Source organism: Strix uralensis, chromosome Z (assembly GCF_047716275.1).
Source record: "Strix uralensis isolate ZFMK-TIS-50842 chromosome Z, bStrUra1, whole genome shotgun sequence".
Lineage (NCBI taxonomy): Eukaryota > Metazoa > Chordata > Aves > Strigiformes > Strigidae > Strix > Strix uralensis.
Window position 1 is genome coordinate 91,595,433 of NC_134012.1, and position 22,285 is coordinate 91,617,717.

The 22,285-nt window shown below is 46.8% G+C and overlaps 1 protein-coding gene across 1 annotated transcript; it reads left to right on the forward strand.

Annotated features, from left to right (window-relative positions):
• Positions 1-665: 665 nt before the first annotated feature.
• Positions 666-21,988, forward strand: VCP (valosin containing protein). The gene is made up of 17 exons (XM_074856841.1): positions 666-853; positions 5,794-5,905; positions 6,278-6,450; positions 8,604-8,746; positions 9,709-9,839; positions 11,570-11,701; positions 12,110-12,212; positions 14,030-14,163; positions 14,418-14,553; positions 15,578-15,690; positions 16,358-16,522; positions 16,632-16,754; positions 17,822-18,034; positions 19,269-19,577; positions 20,491-20,646; positions 20,981-21,135; positions 21,535-21,988. Exons 1-17 carry the CDS (start codon positions 837-839, stop codon positions 21,638-21,640), a joined length of 2,421 nt encoding a protein of 806 aa, XP_074712942.1. The 5' UTR covers positions 666-836; the 3' UTR covers positions 21,641-21,988.
• The last annotated feature ends 297 nt before the right edge of the window (positions 21,989-22,285 follow it).

The window sequence follows — 22,285 nt, forward strand, 5'->3', positions numbered from 1 at the left end:
AGGGTCTGAATGGGGTGGGAACCGGGGCGTGGAGGGCGCTGGGTCAAAAATACCAACCCGGGGAAAGAAAAACTGCCCAAAACGTACATAAATGGGGGAAAAGGGAGGCGGGTGGGTGCTGTGGGCGGAGGGGAAGGCCGCACGCACCCCTTCACCCGAGGGCAATGCCCCCCTCGGAGCGCGTCCCCCCACCCCGAGCCCGGCGCTGCCCCCGCCATCCTAGCGCGTGCGGGCCCGCTCAACCCACCCCCCAAGCGGCTCCCCGAGCACCCGCCTCCCGCCCCTCCTGATTGGCTGCAACCCTGCCGCCCGTTTCCCCTTTCCTCGGGCGCTAGCCAATCGCGAAGCGAGACTGACCCGGGGAACTGTCTGGGCGGGACTTCCCGTCCGGATTTTCCCATTGGTGGATTTTTGCCATTGGCTGCCCGGGCCGTGTTGCCAGGTAGAACAGCCACGGCAGGGACGGCGCTGCGATTGGCTGGCGGATGTGGAGCTTGACTCGTGACGTTTGCGAAGAGAAAAGGAGAGGGGCGGGGCGGAGGAGAGAGAGCGCCCGTTCCTTCCCCCCCCCGTCGCCCCGTCCTCCCCGCTTTCGCCTCTCCCATTGGCTGAGGCGCTGCCCGGGAGGAATTTCCGATTGGTCAGCGCACGCTGTTGCTAGGCAGGTGAGGCGGCGCGGGGGGGAGCTTCCCCTTCCGATGAGTCGGCTCTGAGGTTCAGTCAGCGCGAAGCGCCCCGATCCGCCGTCGCCGCCGCTACCCTGCCTGAGACCCGCCGCCGCCGCCCGGAGGAGCTGCCGCCGCCCGCCTCCCCTCGCCCCTTCCCCCCCCAGCGACATGGCCTCGGGATCCGAGTAAGTGCGGGCCGCCCGCTGGCAGGCCGCGGCCTAGGCCCCGCCGCGGCGGCGCTGGGCCCGGCCCGGCCTAGCCCGCCTTTACCTCGCCTCAGCGCGGCTAGGCGCGACCCAGGCCCGTCGGCGGGCCCGATCCGTCGCACCATCCCGCTGTGTCATGCAGGCCCCGAGGAGGTGGAGGCGGTGCGTGAAGGGGGATGGGCCGCTCCCCGAGCGTCGCCGCCGCCCGCCTCCCCCCCCCCCCCCCCCGGCCCCGGCCGGGCCTCCCCGGGAAGTGTCGAGTCATGGGGGGGGGGGAGCGAGGCTTGGCCAGGCCGGGCCTCCCGTTGGCCTCTGGCTGTGCCCCGGGCCGGGGCCGCCTGCCTGCTGTGCCCCGGCACAGCCCGGGCTGTCCTGCCTGGGCTAGGCCTCAGCCAGGGAGGGCTTTGTCTTCCAGGCTCTGGAGCGGCTGGCGGGACAGCGAGGAGGGGAGAGGCATGTCCCGGCCTCCTCCTCGCAGCGGCCCTCGGGCCGGGGCTAGCAAGTGACTTGGCATTAGCAGAGGCAGACATGTTGTGCCGGGCTGGCCTCTGTGGCAGCTGAGGCAATCGGCTATATTTTCGTCTCCGGTGTCTTGCCTCACTCTGTTTCCAGTTCCAGGCCGAGGATCATCTTTCATGCTCCTCAAAAGTGACTTGGGTAATAGTGGTCTCTCGGCTCCCAGCCCGCGTGCGCAAGCCCCTTCGTTGCCCCTTGAGAGAAGTAAAAATAGAACCTAAAGAATTTACCAAATTCAAGAATACTTGAAGTGACTTTTTGGCCTTGCCGGAGGCTCTTTCGGTCCCTTTAGTGTCCTTTGTCTGTGTTCTCCTTTTCTTTTGTAACTCCTGAAATATAGACCTTCTTGGTCCTACTGAGTCAGTTCCAAGAATTCAGTGTCTGTGGTAGAGCTTGTGGTGGAAGTGACGATCTCAGAGGCATATTTTGCAGTTGAGTGAGGTGAACAGTGTCTTTAAAAAGAAATTTCTACTTTAGAAAAGTTTTTTTTACCACATAGGAATCAACAAAAATTACTCTGCAACTGGAAAACAGTTACTTTTTAGTTGCCATTTTTGGGTCAATGCTGCTGGCAGCCATCTTGCTGAATTGAGCCTTATCACAGCAAGTAGCATTGCAAGAGGTGAGAGAGTGCGGTTTCTGAAGAGATTCTTGTTTTCGTGTGCCTACCTGTCTGAAACAGTGTTTGAGAACTTGGCATCTCTAGCACGGGTATGAACTCACCGCTTGGTTGTCATGTGCTGTTCCCGTAAGTGGCTGCAGTTATCAGATACCTCACTCATTTGCTTTCGTGGATAAAATATTTTATGGATTTAAAATTTTTTTTTTTTTTTTTTAAAATACCTACGTGGAGAAAGCAGTTCAGTCAACATGGATGTTCAGGGTGGTAAGAAACTGCTGACAGGTTTTATCTCAGAAGTGAGTTCATGAGGATACTGATAAAAAGGCACACCAGCATATGGAAGGCATGACTGTTTTCACTTTCATTACTGCAGCTGGAATCATTTTGAGTCAGTGGCTTTGTGCTATATTTTTAGCACGGACTTGCAGGAACAACTTATTTCCTTAGTTTAAGTGAGCTTTGGAGGTTAGTAGTCGTTTTCAGAAGAATCACTAATTGGTAATTACTTGCTGCTCTCACTCTTTATACCTTTCACCGTAACACATAGCCTCTGGGTGTTACTGCATGCTGAACAAGGGGAGCTCTGACACAGAGAAAAATGATGAAGTGATGTAAGTTGTAAAAAGTACCCCCCCCACCCCTTTGCTGTGTCAAATGGGGCTATTGGACTGCTTTACTGAGAGAGAAAAGGGGGCTGAGGATGGGAATGGGGAATCCATTATTGTTGGTCTTTAAGGCTGGTACATATTTGCTTCAATTTTGTTGATATCCTGCGCTTTATATGCAAGTTTGGCCATTAACTGTGCTGGGGATTATGTCCTCACTTCTGGCCTCTGTCTAGGGGCAGGCTTGATGGAGGCTTTGAATTTCCTTTTAATTCCTAAACAGCTCTAAAGCTATGTTTTGTGTTCAGTTTATCTCTTTGTTGACTCAGTGAAAGAAAGGAGCGAGAGGGAAAGTGTGTGAGGGAGCTGACAAAAGGGGTGAGTAGGGGAGATGATCTAGAGGATTTGTGCCAGGCTCTCTCTGACAGGAAACTCATTGAGGAGCTTTAAAAATTACCTAGGTTAGCTGTCTGTCCTACCCTTCGCTGAAGTTTACCAGCACACATAGGAAAGTTGGCAGGAGAGAGCCCCAACCCATGCCTGAGGCTTTCCTGCTTAGTATTTTCAGTTCAGGCTCTGCATAGACATCTGGGATTGTCCGAGTGTGATTGAGGTGCATTGATATATTTTGCTCTGTCATTTCAGTTACAGCACGAGGAACTCCCAGGAGAGATACAATGAGGGCAAATGGTGATAATAATATTCTAAATTGCTACTGAAAGATGGGTAGTGCTTGTCTCTCAAAATCCTTACCCTTGTCTGTAGAAGAAGTAACATCACTCTCCTGTGTAGCTGATGTGTAATTTTGTAACACCTTTGTTTCTTTGTCTGCAGAACTGTCAGGTCAGATAACTGAAGCTGACCCCACACATTTAGATGCCTGTATGCTGTTTCTTAAGAGACCTTTACACCATTTTTAATGCTTCCAAGCTTTTCGATTGCTTTAAGTGCAGTAATGTACTGACAACATTGATCCAGCTCTCGCTTCTTACTTAGGGAACTGTAGATTCAGTTCTTCAGTACTAAAAGTTTTTTCTTGCATTCTGCAGAAGCGAGCGGACCTCTTACTGTGCTTTTCAGCACTGCAGTGTGTTGGGAGGCATCTGAACTTTCCAGATTTATACAGCTTTTGGTTTATGGACAGTTTTGGTCCAAAAACTTCCACTTGCTGCCCAGTCCCTTTTCTGTTCATTTTTATCTTGTGTCCCAGACTGTTATTTAGACTGCACAGCAGTATCTGCATCCCGAGGGACAGCCACTCTGTTTCAGTGATTAGGTAGCCAAGGTCTAGCAGCAGTTTCTTACCAAAAGACCTTGAGATCCACATATCATGTGCAGAGGGGTGTGAGTTACATTCTCACTTTGAACAGGCTGAATAGGGGTATTGTTTTTTTTCTGGTGTCCCTTAGCTCAGGTTTTAAAATCTACCTGCTAAATTGATTTCCAGTGGCCAGGAGCTAATTCTGAGGTAAGGTCCTTACAGGTGGGTTGTTGTTTTTATGCACTGTTTTAACCACAAGATTCTTTCTGGCCTGACAGTATATTGGTTCAGTTTTCCTGGAAATCCCAGACTTTTTAGGACTCTGCCAAGACCACATTTTAGGTTACAGATGGAATTCATGAGCTCCTTCCAGGATATATCCTTAGTTGTGTCTTTTTGGATTCAGAGAAAGGATCTGTAACATATCACACTGAAAGGGACAGATGTCGATGTCTTACCTCTTGCACTCTAATGAAGAGAGGAAAAAGGCAACTTTCCCAGTGCTGGCAGTCCAGGAAAGACATTTTTTACAGCCCCTCCTTTTGTTCACTTAAAGTAATGTTGTCTGTCATTTGCAAGATGTTTCTTATGCTATCAGGGCTTATATGAAGCTTGAAAACCTCTTGGAAAGAAGCTGGCTGCCCTCATAGTCTGCTCGGTATTGTTCCCCCTTTTACGTGTCAGAGAAAGGAGCCAATACCACATAGCCTGTCTCGGAAAAACCTGTCTTGAGGGGTGGGGGACCTGAGGCAACATCGCACTGTAGGTATGCTGCCCCTCTCTGATGGACTTTTAAAAAGGCAGTGAGCGTGCCAAGTGATGCGCTGCTGCCACAGTCTGTGTCTATGCCATGTAGCTGCTTGCTCTGCCACTTTCACTCAAGGTTTGATTTCTTCTGGTTATTTTGTCCCTAAAAGAGTGAAATGGAGCCAAGTGAACTGCCAACACAGTTGTCCACGAAGCTCCCTACTGTTTGCTGGTGCTTGCTGCTTGCTTAGGACAAAGGAAGACTTTGTTTTCTTTGTCAGAATCAAATGAAACTGTACAAAGTTTTTTGTTCTGACCTTAGACACTGGCACATCGGGAACGCTTGGAGAAAGTGATCAGGTGCCCACCAGGGGAAGTTACAACAGCTGTTGTGGCTAATCTACAGCATCCAAGAAATCATGAATCAGTTGGTTCAAATATGTATTTCTTTCATAGAGTGAATTATTTGATGTATTAGATTTTGAAGGAAAGTAATCTGCCTTTTTTCCATCTCCTTGCTGTTTGATTGGCTCTATTTTGTCAAGATGAACAAATTATTTGTTGTATTTCTTGTGGCGCAGTGGGCTAGAGCTGCAGTGACTCCTGTGAAGGTGTTACGGAAAGGTGCTTATATCCTAAAAAAAAAAAGAAACCCCCATTTTTCATGAGCACTTGAATATTTCTACTGGCTTGCTAGGTTTAACTAATAGGCCTCGACAGGCTAAACTCTTACAACTCTTCCTGTCAGGGGGGCTGCAGCATTGTCCTTTAATTCCCCTATTTATCTGGGATTTGACACCAAATAGACTTGAACTTTTGTTTCGGTGGCAGTGGTTACATGTGATTTCAGATGAGTCTGACTAATTCTTTTAGGCAAAACATCTTACAGTCAGCAACATCTCACTGACCACTTCTTTTCATAGATAGCTTCATAGCTATTTCCATTTGAAGCTAGGAAAGTAGTTATATTTACTGACAGAAAACATTGTGCTTTGAACTCTTGCAACTGGTGCCTGGGAAAAATGTTCTCCTTTGTCTTACAAACAAGTATAGTTCCTAAAAGACAAGATAACAAAGACACCTGTAGAAAATGAAGATGAAAACAGGGGAGTGGCTGGAAAGGGGGAACAGTATCGCTCAGGCTCATAACTTCTGTTTTCTTCACCAGTTCTAAAGCGGATGACTTATCGACTGCTATTCTGAAGCAGAAGAACAGGCCCAATCGGTTAATTGTTGATGAAGCCATCAATGAAGACAACAGTGTTGTGTCACTGTCCCAGGTGTGTCATCTATAAAAGCAAAGCATTTAAGCTGGTAATTTGCAAGCTGTTGCTGTATATTAACTTGAAATGTAACTTCGCAACATGAACGTAAGTATTTGTGTCAGAAGCCGCAGCTGTTATGAGCTAGGAAGGGTTGTCTTGTTTCCTAACGCTCTTCAGTGATAAAATGTATTTTGATTCTCAATTTCTAGGATTCAGTTGAGCTTGTGCACTTAGTCCGGCTTCTTGACCAGCATTCTGGGAGCCTCTGTCCTTGTGGATTTAGTATATCGCTTCCAAGATGTAATTCTCCAAAGTCAAGTAACTCTCCTTCAGATGCTCGAATTCCTGTTTTGCAAAAGCTGCTTCTAATGCTGTTATTGTTTACAGGCAAAAATGGACGAATTGCAGCTGTTCAGAGGAGACACTGTCCTGCTAAAAGGAAAGAAGAGAAGAGAAGCAGTCTGCATTGTTCTGTCAGATGACACCTGCTCAGATGAGAAGATTCGCATGAATAGGGTTGTTCGCAACAACCTGAGAGTGCGCCTGGGTGACGTGATCAGGTGAGGACTCATTTGCTAACTGTTACATGTCTTTGGGTTGCTGTCTCTGAATTGATCGAGTCAGTAGCAGAGGCAGGGCCTGCAGGATGTATCCTTACACCTTCCAGAGGAGATCACAGAAATGTTTTCAAGTGTGTGTCTTACAACGGGGATCCCCATTTACTTTTGCATGCATTTCTGGCTGTTTGCATGTTCAGATTAATACTAAAAAATGATGCTAAAGATTCTTGAAATCTCTTCAGGACCTTCATGAGCACAGGTCCTGTCATTAAATTGAGTGATTAATCTATCCCTTCATTGTCACAGTCATCTTCCCAAATTTACATTGTCAGGTGAACTCTCAAACTTTTCTTGTCTACTGATGTCCACAGTGTTAACTGTGGAAGGCATTAAGCAACACTAATTGATCTTGTAGTACCTGAGCTGCCCTATGGCAAACAGAATTTAAAACTTGCTAGAAATGAGTGGCAAAAGCATGAAGCAGTCAAATACCAAGATTAAAAATCGCTGAAGGATGTTTATATTCTGATGTTTGTTATAAAAATAACTTGAAAATTAGGAATGCTTTAGAAGCGTTGCAAGGATTTTGTTGTGCAACACTTGCAGAAAGTAGTGGGAAAGCATTGGGCTATACGTCTCGGCTTACAGCAGACAGGTTCCATTCTGTGATGGGACTGGATGGGGAAGCACATGAGCGTTTCTTAAACATAAAAATGCTAGTTTGCAGACTTAAATCTGGGAGGGCTAACAGTTCATTCTCCTGAGCATCATCCTAATCTGAAATATCCTGCATGTTGTGGGAAAATTGGAGCCTGGTTTCTGACACTAGACTTTCTGAAGTGATATCTGGAATAATCTTTAAATGCAAAATGTGTTTCATACAAACTTTGTAGAGGAGAGAAATGAGGCTGTTCCAGCCATACCTGTACCACTACAAAATGCAAGTTTTAAACACCATTGTGGTTGGAACAGAGCAGGGCTTTGCCAGTCTGTGGATTTAAAATAAAGGTGAACCCTAACTTTAACTTGATGTGAGGTTACTGTTGGAGTAATTTCTAGTGTAACAGTTCAGCTATGCTCTCCCCTCTCTGTTGGGACTATGTCTGTTGTGGTTCTCAGCCTCCCAAATGTGTTACCAATTGTCTTAGCTTCATTGTGAGGGTCAGAGGATTTCACAGCTCTTGACCTCAGAGTTTTTCTTGCTGATCTTAACTGCTTATTGTGTTACTTTCTGTGGCCTGGTTTCTGCCAAAATCCAGATTCATGTGCTAATCGCTTCCTACTTGGGGTCTGTCAACTGTTTTCCTTCTGCAGCACTCTTCCTTTACCCTTCTGCTGTGTCCTCTCTGTAAAGCATGTGGTAAAATAATCTATTAAGAGTCTCAAGCAAAGTCATGTATGGAAAGTTGCATGCTCAGCTGCAGTTCCATGTAGGCTTTTCTTAGCTGGCAAAGCCAGTTTGAACTTTCTGCCACAGCTTGATGCTCTGAGCTATTGCTACAGTAGGCTGTTGTCCTACACTGCAAAATAATAACTGTAGTGTTTGTTTAAAAAGGAGGAAGGGGCCTTCAGACTTTAACCTAAATGTCAGCCTCTACAAAGTGGGACTGACAGATGCCTGGCTGCATGCTGGTTACCCCTGGTTGGTACTGTGAGAGCCTTTGCTCAGAATTGGGATTCTCGGCTCAGGGGCTCTGGTCTCTGCAGTAAGTTAGAGAGAAGGAACAAAGAGCTTCTCCCAACTCCCTTTCTCTTGCAGCTTGTTCAGCATCAGCTTGTTGTTGAAACAGAAGTTAGCTTGTGACTCTCACGGGTCTTTAGGCTGCATTAGTAACTTCTGAATGTGCCTTGGGGATGGCGAGGGAATCTACAGAAGAGCAGGGGGTTAGGAAGAAAGTATGAAACTCCCCAGTGGTCTTGGATGGGGCTGGGAGGAGTGAAGGAAAGAATGTGTTGTGAAGAGTAGCTCTTGATGGGCATGATTTTTGCCTTGTCAGCATTGAAATGTTCTTCTGCAGGTGGGAAGTCTCACCAGGACTTTGGAGAGTCCTTTCCAGCATTTGTACTGGCCTGGGAAGGGACATCACAGCCTTTTCCAGGTGCAGGTGTAGGTCCAGCGTGACGTGGCTAACTGGAGTTTTCTTCTGTTGCAGCATCCAGCCTTGCCCGGATGTGAAATACGGCAAGCGTATCCATGTGCTACCAATTGATGACACAGTAGAAGGGATCACAGGGAATCTGTTTGAAGTCTATCTCAAGCCGTACTTCCTGGAAGCATACAGACCCATCAGGAAAGGTAATAGTGCCCGTTATTGAAGTCCTGATGGCCGCAAGTGTGAGCTAGTCCTGAGACTGAATAAAGAGAATTTCCAGAAGCTTGCACAGATCTCTGCGAAGCATTAGACTGACATCTATAGAGTGAGATTTTGCTGGTGCGGATTTAATTTTTTCATAATCTTCAGAAGAAAGGGTGATTGCTGCTGGGTGGCAGAGCAGCTTGATAGGTCTGCGTTTTTTTGCTACATGAGATGGGAGAGTATCAGAGAAGGCTCAGATAGAACTTGGGAGAAAATCTCATTAAACTAAGTTGCTACCGCTTGATGGAATTGGGGAATTGCCTGCATATTAATCGATTGGTTGGTTATATCAGCTGGCACCCTAACTAAATTCAGTTTTTCAAAGTAATTTAATTAACAACTGGGAGAAAGTGTAGGAAATCAAATGCACTTTAGGAGTTGCACTAGTAGCAACAAATAGGTCCTAATACACTATAAACACACGTTGAAGTTATCCACCTTCTGTAGCCCAGTTTAGCCAGGAGTCATAGTGCATTATATATTATTTTCCTTCTGGAAACAACGAGTTATAACTAGTAACAACTAGTTATAATAACTCCAAAATGAATTCTTATTAAGTTAGGGCTTTTTGCCTGTTTTAGAAATGTTAAATTGAAACTGAATGGGAAAGAAATGTGATTCCTTGCCTTTGTATTTTGTATTTAGGCACAGTATTCTTTTCTATTGTTTGCTGTTTGTTACGGGATGAAATTTGAGAACCTTAACTGCTGCAATCTAAGTGGTGCTTGGGTAGTCACAGTAGGTGCAGCTCTGGAGTTCAAAACGCAGAGCAGTGTTACAAATGCCAGCAGTGTATGCCTGTGTAACCCACTTCCTTGTCCTCTGGGATTGCTGGTAGTACAAGGGTTGACATTTTGCAGGCATCAGTTGCAGCAGGCTAGTGAAGTGTGTGGTTTTACAGGTGACATCTTCTTGGTGCGTGGAGGGATGCGTGCAGTGGAGTTCAAAGTGGTGGAGACAGATCCAAGTCCGTACTGCATAGTGGCTCCAGACACAGTGATCCATTGTGAAGGAGAGCCCATCAAACGAGAGGTGAGCAGAATCCTGCCACACGGATCTCCTACTGAATCCCCTCTGTCCCAAATCTGTTTTTGCAACAGAGCTTGAGAGCAGCAGCGTTTGCAGTTCCTGTTTTGACATTTTGTGTATTGAATGTAGTGGTTAGAAACTCCTGTTTCAGGAGATGAGCTGCTGCTGAAGGTAGTCAGAGAAACATACTTCCAGTGTCCTTCCTCATACGCTGAGATAGCGCGAGTGCGTAGGTTTGCTGATGAGATGCCATACTTTGCCAGGTTTTGCATCTGCTTCCAGATATCTCATGCTGGACTTAGATGCATCTTTTAATTCCAAAGTTCCCTTGATCTATAGCAAGGAGAGCTTACAATGTTGCTGAATTTCACACCACATGAAAAGAAAGCAATTAGTGCTTTTTTCAGTGAGAAATTTGAAATCCTAAAATGGTTGACTTTTTTAAAAATGATTTCCCCAGTCCCTTAAGGTGTCTAGCCTTCAGTGCCCCAAGCTTGAGGCAGCTGAGTGGATTGTCTGTGAGGTCTTGGCCACCTTACTGTTACAGAGTAGGAGATCTTAGAGAAATCAGCTAAGGTGGTTGCATACTTAATAAAGAAAGTGCCTCTTTACTGCCTGCTAATCAGGGTGAGTGCTGGTTTGTAGTTAGCTGCCCTCTGAAAAATTCACCTCTATGTGACACTTGTGAGACTGCATCTGGGCACCCCATGAATCCAGTTTGGGCTCTTCAGGACACAGCAGAGACAGATAGGAGCAACTTCAGCCAAGGCCACCAAAACGATGAGAAGCTGGAGGTCAGAATGAATGAGAAAGGAGTGGGAGAGTGGGATTATGCAGCCTGGAGAAAGGAAGGCAAAGGGCCAGGTTTACTGGCAACTGCCTGATGGAAAGGGGTAGATGACCAGGCTCTTCTGAGAGCTGTGCCCAGGGACAGGACTAGAGGCAGTGGCATAAGCTGGATCAAGGGAAGTTCCCAGTAGATGCTAGGAAAAAGGTTTCCCCCAACCCTGCAGTGGGGCCCAGAGAGGGCAACAGTCTCCAAACCTGGAGACCTTCAGTGTTTCATAGGGCCAGACCCTGTGACCTGCTTGAGGTAGTAGTTCTCATTTGTGGAGCTTGCACTGAGTCCCTCTGATATTCCAGGCTGTGTTATGTTATTATTTTAGAGTGGCCTAATGTTACAGATAACCAAGGCCAGTAGAGATTTGGACAGCCAAGTGAATGGATGCTGTAGAGCTATACTGGGAGAGTATAGCGCCTGGATCTTAACATTATCTGTTAGTTTGAGTCAATCCCAAAAGACAACACTACATCTGAGAACTGTGTGATAGCTAGAGTACATCAGGTAGTTAGAGAAATCGCTTACAGTTTAAGGAATAAGTATATTTTATACTGAACTTCATTGTCTATTGTTGTCTTTGTTAGTCTCGTCAGAGAGTCACAGAGCTTGTTTTGCGCTAGAGTCTGTAGGGAACCTGGCAGCAGAGGCTGTGATTGAAGAGGGTGAGCTTCAGTGAGGTCTAAGTACATGCAGGCAATTCCCTTTGTATGTGTGGGAAGACAGAACTAAAAAACAGTTGTAGAAGACACCAGGAAGACTTGAAAATGAGAATCTCAAGACAGCAAAGAAATTACTATGAGCAAAAACCCAGATTCCTGGGCTTCCGTAGACTCGGAGGAGTTGTTGAACTATTGTTTTCACTGAAATGTTTAATGTATTTCCTTCTGGATAGGATGAAGAGGAGTCACTGAATGAAGTGGGCTATGATGACATTGGTGGCTGCCGGAAGCAGCTGGCTCAAATCAAAGAGATGGTGGAACTTCCCCTCCGACACCCTGCACTCTTCAAGGCCATAGGGGTGAAGGTAAGTCCTCGCGTGCACCAGGGGGATGAGTGGACTTCCCCTTGCAGGTGACTCTTCACCTTGGAGGTTTATGAGGCATTGGTGGTGGACATAAGTAATTTGTGGGGTTTTTTTAACGCTGGTGTTCAGAAAGTATTTCCTTACATGTTCTGGACACAGATTAGACTACTGGCAACTTGTAAAGCGGAGTGATGTTTTGAATCAGCTCTGTCAGTTACTGGCAAGGTTTTTCTTTGTGTGTCATGCAAAGTAGTAAGGGTGTTGATAGCAATGCTGGAATGACAGCTGTTGCATGAGTGTTTATCACAATTTCGGACTGGTTTTATCAAATGCTTACAGTTTCACTGTGAAGCTACTTAAGCTTTCAACTACTAGCTCACCATCTAAGTCCCTTGCCTTTGTCCTCAGCCTCCTCGTGGGATCCTGCTGTATGGTCCCCCTGGCACTGGTAAAACACTGATTGCCCGAGCGGTGGCCAACGAAACAGGGGCTTTCTTCTTCCTGATCAACGGTATGTTTTGTGGCTGCTTTGGCCCCAGATCTGCTGTGTGTTCATTCATCCATGTTACGGTAATGAGTGGTGTTAATAGTCCTTGTAGAGCCACGTTGTCTCCCTGACATCCATCCTTACCTCTTTCAAGTGTGCTTCTGGGGACACTTGGAGGCCATTTGTGTGGAAATATCTGTAGTGGCACTCCCCTTAAGCTTGATTGTGTTGTAGCAGGGTGGTTGGAAGACAGCTTTGCAACACAGGGACTTGGAGTCTGTCTGGCTGCTCGTTTATGTTGTTGAGGGCAGAGCTGGGAGTGAAGTGCTGAGATTAGTCTAAGTATATGGGTGCAGGACACTTGCTTCTGTGACTGACACCATGTTCCATTCAGAAAAGAAGCTGTTCTGCTGTGGATTTCTTTTTCCCCTCAAGTAAAGCACAAGACCTGTTTTATTTCACATAACATTAATTGGGAGGAACTCTCCTGAAAGCTGTAATGAGTACCTTGGGACTTACCTACATGTGACAGAACCTCCTGTTGATAACTCTCACCTGTAGCAGTTAAGATGGTTACTAGTTTACGTCCAGTAAGGACCAAATTCTGAATTTTCCTCACTCCTTTTCTGTCCCATTTTACAGTCAGTGCTGGAATAACTGAACATTTTTACTTAATGCCGCTTTTCTTTTCTGATCTCAATCATATAGACCTGTGAAGGCAATAGCAAAGGACTGTGTAGCACAGCATAGCAGTGACCAGCAGTAGGGAAGTGACTTCCTTTGTATCTCAAGACATCAGATGTAAATGGGCTGGTTTTACCATATGTCACCCTTGTCATATACTTCCTAATGTGTGTATAAGCTGCCACTGAATGCTAATGAGCCAGCCGTTTCTTTAGACATTTGTACTTCTATTGCATAATAAAAATAACATTGTCAGAGTTAGTGATGCGTTCTCTGTCTGCTGGTTCCAAGCCTGGAGCTGCAGGCAGTGTTGCGGACAGAGCTGGTATGAACTGGTGAGGTACTTTTAATGACACACATTTAGTGCCCACCTGCACCAGTGGCTCTGCAGCTGGCGCGCTTCAGTCAGCTGGCAGCTTCGCACTCCTGAGGCTCAGGTTTCCTTTTCTTGGTCTTTTAGGAGCATACTTTCTCTTCATTACCACTCCCATCAGCATGATGGAAAAAATCTAAAACCAGAATAAATCAGTAAGCCTGCACTAGTGTTCAGCAGTTGTAGTAGATCTCAAGGGAATGCTGTCCTTCGTTCTGGGATTGGTGTGCTTACACATTTTTTAAATTTAGTTATTCTTTCAGAGGAGATGGGGTTTGGGTTTTTGTTGTTTTTTGGTTTTGTTTTGTTGGGGTTTTTTTAAACTAATTTATAGGATCTTACAGAGGTAAATGCATACCTGTGTAATGTAAGCTAAAGGCAGCTTCAGTATCTTAGAGCTTTTTCCTTCCCTACCCTGATAATTCATCACCATATAATTTGACTGCTTCTCTTGCAAGCTAGGACTGGCATTAACAGTGTGTGGTGGCACATTACAGAGAAGCTCACCAGGTGTGAAATAGGGTAAGGAAAGAGGCAGCTAAAGGTAGCTCATTGACTAGTGCTGCATTCTGTTAGAGTAAACTGGAAACACCAGAATAATGGTAGAAAGTAATTCCGCATGCTGTTCTTGCCTGTTCAGCTGCAAATTTAGTGAACTCGGTTGATAGTATGTGCTTTGGCTTGAAATAGAGATTGTCCCATGTGAACGTTGTACTAAAATTCAGCTGCATGTCTTGGGGCTAGCTGCTTGTCTTCTGGGTGCCACAGTGAGGCTGTTTTTCAGGTCCTGAGATCATGAGCAAGCTGGCTGGTGAGTCTGAGAGCAACCTGAGGAAAGCCTTTGAAGAAGCAGAGAAGAATGCTCCTGCCATCATCTTCATTGATGAACTGGATGCCATTGCTCCTAAGAGAGAGAAGGTAAAGCAAGCCTGTAGAAGGTCAAGAGGTATGTCCTTTTTAGTAGCAGCTGGCGTGAATCTCTGCATTTGACTACAGGGTCAAGCAGTATTTAACTTAACTCATGACTTCAGCTGGACGTGAGAAGAATCAGATAGAGTTCACGATGGTTCTTAACAGCTCACAGCTCTCATATCTGTTGGCTCTGGTGCAGTACTAGCTCCTGTGCTGTGTTGCTGAGCTTTTGGTTTAACTACTGCTTTCTGCCTCCGTAGACACATGGAGAGGTGGAACGTCGCATAGTGTCTCAGCTGTTGACTCTTATGGACGGCCTGAAACAGAGAGCACACGTGATCGTTATGGCAGCAACCAACAGACCTAACAGCATTGACCCAGCACTCAGGCGATTTGGTAACCACACTGCAGTCTTTCTTGTGTATCACATACTTTGTTATAGGCTGTGTTTCAGGGACCTTGGAAGGATTCGGGAGAAATTAATACTAAACGTATTCTGTGTTACATAAACTGTTGACTTGTCTCCAGCTGCTTGATTGAAATTCATTGCTAGGCTTCCAGCCTTTGGTATCATTTTCTGTGCCATATTAGGTTAGAACTTGTAGCAATAAAAAAATACTTCGAAGCAGAAAAGTGTGCTAGCCTCTATTAGGTGAAGCTATTTCAGGACACACTAAACTTCATGCCTTAGGTTGCAGAAGGCTTTGAATTGTCTGATTTCTCTTTTACTGATGAGAAGTCTGGTAGTTTCTGAGATTCAGGTTTTTGAAACTTTGCATTGTGAATGAAGTGTCTGGTGTATGACCAGTTGGTAAAAAGTCTATAACAGCAAACCAGTCAAGTGTGCAGGGGAAGACGGACTCTTAAATGCACAGCAAGCCATTTGAATACAGAGCTACGGCTAGAGGAAAATGATTGGCGTACGTACCTTAGCTAATATTGCAGTAATACCTGGGTTTCCTGCCTCCAGATACTGGGCCAGTTCATGTTTTTCACCACTTGGGTACTGCTATGAAAGTTCTGAAAATTATATCTCTCGGTATTTGCAGACTCCTGTGATGAGAACACAAAGGTAGAAATAAACAAGAATGTCTAATGGTATATTGGTTTGGGGAAGTGTATTTTCCTAAGAATGAGGCTCAGAAAAAGTTCCTAAACCATCAGTCCTCTGTGTCATATAATCTCAAACTCTAGCTAATACCGTAGTCTTACTTCCCTAAATGGCTAAAGCCTTTCCTCCTTCTCTGATCTGACTGCTGCTGTGCTGATAAATGCTGCAGAGAAACCCAAAGCTCTGGCATTTTCTGAAATTGTGTGTGTTTGTGGCTTGTCATCATGTTGTTCAGTCAGAGGAAGGCAGCAACTGCAGCTCCTCTAGTTTGCAGAATCAGCAGCTCAATATATGTTTTTTACTCCTCAGGTCGTTTTGACAGAGAGGTAGATATCGGTATCCCAGATGCCACCGGGCGCCTGGAGATCCTGCAGATCCACACGAAAAATATGAAACTGGCTGATGATGTGGATCTGGAACAGGTGAGTAGCATGCTATTAGGAAAGCTCGTCCCTGCAGACAGACATTCCTGATGCTCTGTTTTGTAGTGGAAGAGTTGTTAAGGCTTGATCGCATAAATGTAGTTGCTCATTTAGGACAGCATGAAACTGGGTGAATGTGTGATCTCAGGGCTTCCTTCTAACTAGTTTACCCGTGACCAGAAATCCTCACTCACTAACTAGTTAAGAATGGCATGGCTAAATGAAACAAACGTTTATCAGTCCAGTCTGGAAGTGCCTTGCCACTGTCCTCCTGGGTTTGTTTGCTGTGGCATTCTCTTTAAAAGTAAAGCAAGCCTGGAACAGTGCTCACAGTGCTGGGTGAGCATTGTGGTGACACTGGACACCACGTGTAAACTGGATGGTTCCTGTAATCTCTGTCCTGAATGAAGAACTGCAGTCCTCGGGGTTATCTCTCTGCACACCATCTGAATGCTAGTTGCAGCTTTGATCTCAAGCAGGAGGTGGAACAGCAGTGTCTTTGCCAGTTAAATACATGGTAGCGCTTGTCTTAAATCCGTAGCAAAGCACTGATGTTGCCGTTCTCTGGAGCTTTGTTGCATGTCCCAGTGAGTCACCAGAGCATGCATTGCCCTTGCAGAGCACTTGCTTGTATCCCTGTGAGTCATAGTCAGTGCTCTGCTTTCAGGTGGCAAACGAGACCCATGGCCATGTTGGTGCTGACTTGGCTGCTCTTTGCTCAGAAGCTGCTCTTCAGGCTATCAGAAAGAAGATGGATCTCATAGACCTAGAAGATGAAACCATCGATGCTGAAGTGATGAACTCGCTGGCTGTGACCATGGATGACTTCAGGGTAATGCAGGGTGCCCCTCTTTCTTTTGGGTGCAATGTCTAATCGCTTATCTGAAGCAAGTAAACATAATGTGTTAGAATTCATATAACGCTGTTTCTTCTAACAATAGTGGGCTCTGAGCCAGAGCAACCCTTCTGCTCTTCGGGAGACTGTGGTGGAGGTGCCACAAGTTACCTGGGAAGATATTGGTGGTCTAGAAGATGTAAAGAGAGAACTCCAGGAGCTTGTACAGGTAAGGGTTTCCAAGAGATTTTTGCCTAGTCAGCTTGAAAAATAATTAGAGTAATAAACACCAGAACTTCTTCAGATTCCTGTTTGGACTGTGAACAGGGTAAATACAGAGGTTTTTGTGGTATTTCCTTGTAATGGACTAAAAATATCATGCTATTCCATCTTAGTGAACTTGGAGAGGAAGGTGCTGGGAAGCAGCATCAGGCTTTCCTTAGTTGAGTCTACAGTGTCATCCTGAGTAGGTGTTGTGCTACATGCAGAAACAGCAGCAGTGGGACCACTGCTGAAAATCCTCTTACGTGGTGGCTTTCTATGCCTGAAAGTGGATGAAGATTCTCATACAGAGAGCCCCCAAAGGCCTTCTCATCAGCATTAGCACAGGGACAGGCGAGAAGTAGTTGTGAAGCCTTCTACAAAGGGAAAGACTGGGACAAAAAGTCATGAATGTTCTGTGGAAACTCCTGGTGGCTGCACTGGGATGGTTTGGGTTTGATACGTTCCTGCTTTCAGCTGGCATTGTAGAAATAGCCTCCCTGTGAGTAAAAGAATCTAATTTTCAATCTAATTTTCTTATGTTAAAACCATCACCTATCTCTGACCTCGTTGCTGAGGATAAATGCTCACATCAGACACCTTGCCTGTCTCTGGAGAGCAGAGCGAATAGCTTAGATAATGAGCTGTTCCCTTTTACTTCTGCAGGGCAGAGTGAAGCTGGGGTTAAGTGTGCTGGAAAACTACCTGAACTAGTACTAAGTTCTTAGAGGTAAATAGGTTATTTAAGGTAGCTTTCCAGTTTAGCTGTGGTACTTCTCAAACCAGTGTCCCTTTTAAAACTCCAGTGGCACCGAGCAGGCAGGATCTTGTGTTTAACCCACCAGAAATCTCAGGTACTGTTTCTGGTAGGAGGAGAAACAAAACTGACCTAAAGGAAGATGTCTCTTCCATGGCAGAAGGGTCGGACTAGATCTTCAAAGGTCCCTTCACACCCAAACCATTCTGTGATTCTAAGGTACAGGCCTGTTCTCGCTCACCATGAGAGATGTGTGTGTTTGTTTTGTTCTCCTTCAGTATCCTGTGGAGCATCCAGACAAGTTCCTCAAATTTGGTATGACCCCATCGAAAGGGGTTCTGTTCTACGGGCCACCTGGTTGTGGCAAGACGCTACTGGCCAAAGCCATTGCCAACGAATGCCAGGCAAACTTCATTTCCATCAAGGGGCCGGAGTTGCTCACCATGTGGTTTGGCGAGTCTGAAGCCAACGTGCGTGAGATCTTTGACAAGGTAAGCGTTTCTTCTACTCCCTGTGCTATGTTTGTGCTGAGGTTACGCCAGAACTTTGTCTCCACTGCATCTGTCTTACTGGCCTGGTTCTTGTTTGTCTTTCTTGTGTTTTCCCCACTTTCACTGAGAGCAGTAGCTGCTTTCCTGATGTTAGGGAATTAATCCTCTTTGGCAACAGAGCTATTTAAACGGTTTTCTCGGGCTGCAGTTTGCGTCTGTTGTTAAAGAATGATGAATGGCCCAGTGTCTTAGCAGTGAGGCTAGCGTTAGGATGGCAGAGATACCCTCCACATCCCTGGAAACTTACCTTGACACCTCATTAGCCATCACCATTTATGGATTTTAAAAATATCCTGTGGGTTCTTGTCCTGCAATACACGTGGCTTAGAAAGGAGCTCACTCCTACTGCCCAGTTGCCCCATAGATAGTGTCACCTTCTGACCCAGAAGGTATCTGCATCGATTATCCTGGGAGTCCTCACTCTTGTGGTCAGGGAAGGAGCTGACAGAACAAAGTTGGATGGAGAGAGAGAGAAAAATTCAGGTTGGGAGTGAACCTCAGAGTCCATCTAGTCCAGCTGTTGGTCCAGAGCAGGGAGGTGACTTGGTTATTCGATCAGGTTGCTCAGTGCCTTGTGTTTCGAACATGTGCTAAGGGTGGAATCCCTGACCTCTAAGCCTGTGTGCTAGTGTTTGAGCTTTCTCATTGTGAAGATTTTTTTTTTCCCCCATATTTCTAACTGGAATTTTCTTTGCAGCCAATTGTGCCTGTCATCTTTCATCCTTTCACTGCACATCTCAAAGAAAGATCTGTCTCCCTTTTCCCTATAACTACCTGTTAGGTAGCTGAAGGCAACGATTGGATTTCCCCCTTCCATTGGATATATCTCGTCTACTGATACTTGAGTGACTAAATAACCAGTTGATGTCCCCAGGTCTTGCAGGGAGAGTTCTAGTCCAGGCAAATTGACTCCAGCTTTCTATCTAGGTATTGGAGTTACCACCCTTCTGCCTGGTTCACAATGCTCCCAGCTTTGGGGAAATTCATCTTGTTGTTCAGGAGAATTTAACTGAGGGTTTGTGTGGCAGGAGGCTGTTGTGGAGCAGCCCCTCCAAGCTCTCCTTGCTGCTTGGTGCTTTTCTGAGCTGCTTTAATTGTAGGGCAGGTTTAGTGTGAAGTCAGCGTGGTCCTCACCGAGTGGTATTAATATGAACTAACTGTTTGCTTTTTACAGGCCCGCCAAGCAGCCCCTTGTGTGCTCTTCTTTGATGAGCTGGACTCCATTGCAAAGGCTCGAGGTGGGAATATTGGTGATGGTGGTGGTGCTGCAGACCGTGTCATCAACCAGATCCTGACAGAGATGGACGGCATGTCCACCAAGAAGAACGTCTTCATCATTGGTGCCACCAACAGGCCAGACATCATTGACCCAGCCATTTTGCGCCCTGGCCGCCTGGATCAACTCATCTACATCCCCCTGCCTGACGAGAAGTCCCGGGTTGCTATTCTTAAGGCCAACCTGAGGAAATCACCAGTTGCCAAGGTAGGATCCGTGCCCTGACAGCGTCCAACTTGGGTTTGCTGTGTGCTGCATGCGCTCCTCACAAGGTGGGGATAGAGCAGGGGGCTGGTGGCTGCTCCACACGGTACAGAGCTGGGAAGCCTTCAGTCCATGAGGGGAGGAAGTGAAGAGGTAGGGGGAGGATTGAGCTCCGAGGCTAGGTATCAACGAGGCTAGGTGTCAGCTGTAAGAACAGCAGGCCTTTGCCACGTAGTGGAGTCCTGCCCACAGTGTGGGAAAGCTTGTTAGGGCAAGGTGGAAAAGATTCTTGTACTCTGAAAGAAAAGTAGATGTAGAACACAGGGCTGTGAAATGGAAATTGAAGAGGAACCATTAACAGTTAATTGTTGCTGAACTCTGTCATAGTCAAGAGCTGTGTCCCCTGCCTGGGGAGCAGGCAATAATGCAACTGATAGTTTATCAGAGAAAAGCAGATGTTAAGTGAGATCTCAAGCTTTTTTATGCCAGGCTTATGTTTTTAGGTTCTGTTGGGAAGGAAAGCTTCAAAGGAGGTTGCAGTACTACCCCCTGAGTTGAGGGGAAGGAGGAGGAAGGAGGTTGGTTGCCTTGGTCTACCTGTGCCCCATCTCCATTTCCAGTCTGACAGTGTTTCGTTTGACTCCTAATGCAAGACCTGAGCAAATCATACCCTAAATCCACAGGTGCAGTGGCATTTACAGCTGCTTCGTGTCTTCTTGGTGGATGTGTGGGGAGCATGGCTTGCCTTTGTGTGGTTAACTTTTCCCAAAAACAAGAGCTTTAACAGCTGATCTTTACAAAATTGGCCAGAGTTAAGGCAGCACCTTGATACCATGGGATCTGAAGACACCGGTGTCATCTGAGGATGTAAGGTGTTAAGGAGAGGTCTCTCTTTTTTTTTTTTTTTTTTTACTAGGATGTCGACCTGGATTTCCTAGCTAAGATGACCAATGGTTTTTCGGGGGCTGACTTGACAGAAATATGCCAGCGTGCCTGCAAACTGGCCATCCGTGAGTCCATCGAGAGTGAGATCAGGCGAGAACGTGAGAGGCAGACCAACCCTTCTGCCATGGTGAGTGGGGCACTGAGCCTTCCCTGCTTGCGTCTGTGAAGCGTGATGTGTTCCTCTCTCTAATCCTCAGATGGGGACGAGTGGGCTCTCACACAGAGCGCAGAGCTGGAGCACTTTTTTCTCATCTTGTGGGAGGCTGAGGCCCTCCTGGGGCACTGCTCAGAAGGCCCCCGTTGCAGCCCTGACTCGTGGTGTGCCGCAGTGTCCCTCCCCTCCCTCCCCAGCCCCGGCCTTGGTGGGGTTGGAGCATCCTGGCCCGGAGGGAGGCTGTGGGCAGCCGTGGGGCCACGCAGCTGGGGCATGCAGCTCACCTGGGCCCTCTGCCTCACTGCAGGAGGTGGAGGAGGACGATCCGGTTCCCGAGATACGCAGGGATCACTTTGAGGAGGCCATGCGCTTTGCTCGCCGCTCTGTCAGTGACAACGACATCAGGAAATACGAGATGTTTGCACAGACTCTACAGCAGAGCCGTGGCTTTGGCAGCTTCAGGTAACCGTGGGGGAGTGGGGGGAGCACAGCGTGGTGCAGCCAGCCCCAGAGCAGAGCACAGAGGCAGCTTTCTGCTGGATTCTGGTTAACAAACCCCTCTTCCCCCATGCCTTCCCAGCATGTGCAGCAGCCAGTACACAACGCCGCAGGTGCGGGCTGTGCTGCAGGTCGGTTGTAGCTGCTCTGTTAGTGCTCCTGAAGCCCATCAACCCTTTTTCTTTTAACACAAGCAGCAGCCATGTGAGCCTTTTGTGTGACCTGTCCTAAGGCTTCATCCCATTTCTCCTGCCTGTCCTACTTGGCAGCGGGGTGTGGGCATGGAGGGAGGGGATGGTGCAGAGCTGTGAGGAGGTTTTTCAACAGCATCTCATCTCTCCCCTTCCGCACCGCTGCACGCAGGTTCCCATCGGGTAACCAGGGTGGCGCCGGTCCCAGCCAAGGCACAGGAGGTGGCAGCGGGGGCAACGTCTACAGTGAAGACAATGACGATGATCTCTACGGTTAACGCGCTGTCCTCGGTGGACCAAACTTCACATCAGGCCACGTTGTACAGGGAAAAATCCAATGTTCAATGGACTCTTGGCTTCTTCATTCCTCAGTCAGAACAGTGTAGCTGCACGTCAGACTTTGTACAGGGAATGTTTTCTGCAAACACAAATCCAGACCGTTGTCAGTTGGGAGGCAGACAGTGAATTAATAAGGAGGGGAACCGACTTAATTTCTGAGAAATTTCTGTTCTAGTTTATGTGGCAGAATCAGCAGCTTTAGCAAAGGGTACAACGCTAGCCTGTATAAAAAAAAAAAAAACAAAACCAAAAATAATAAAAAAAATTAATAAAAATCCCACAAAACTCTAGCCAGGCCCTGGCAGTTCCTTTATGTGGTGCTGGTGCTATCTGTAAGCCGGTGTCTGGGGTGCTGCCTGAGCACTCCTTGCTCTGGTGGACTCCACCTGTGTGTGTCCTTCCCTGCTGCGTGCGGGGTTGCTCTTCATCCTTAACACCTCTTAGCTCACATTAATGGAAAAAATTAGTTTGGCAGTGTCTCTCCCCTGCCCTGTCTTGGCAGGAAGTGCTGACTCAGAGGGCCTGGCAGCAGGTGCCTGGTGTTGCTTCTCCCATGCTGGTCCTGAGCTCTCAGAACTGCTGCT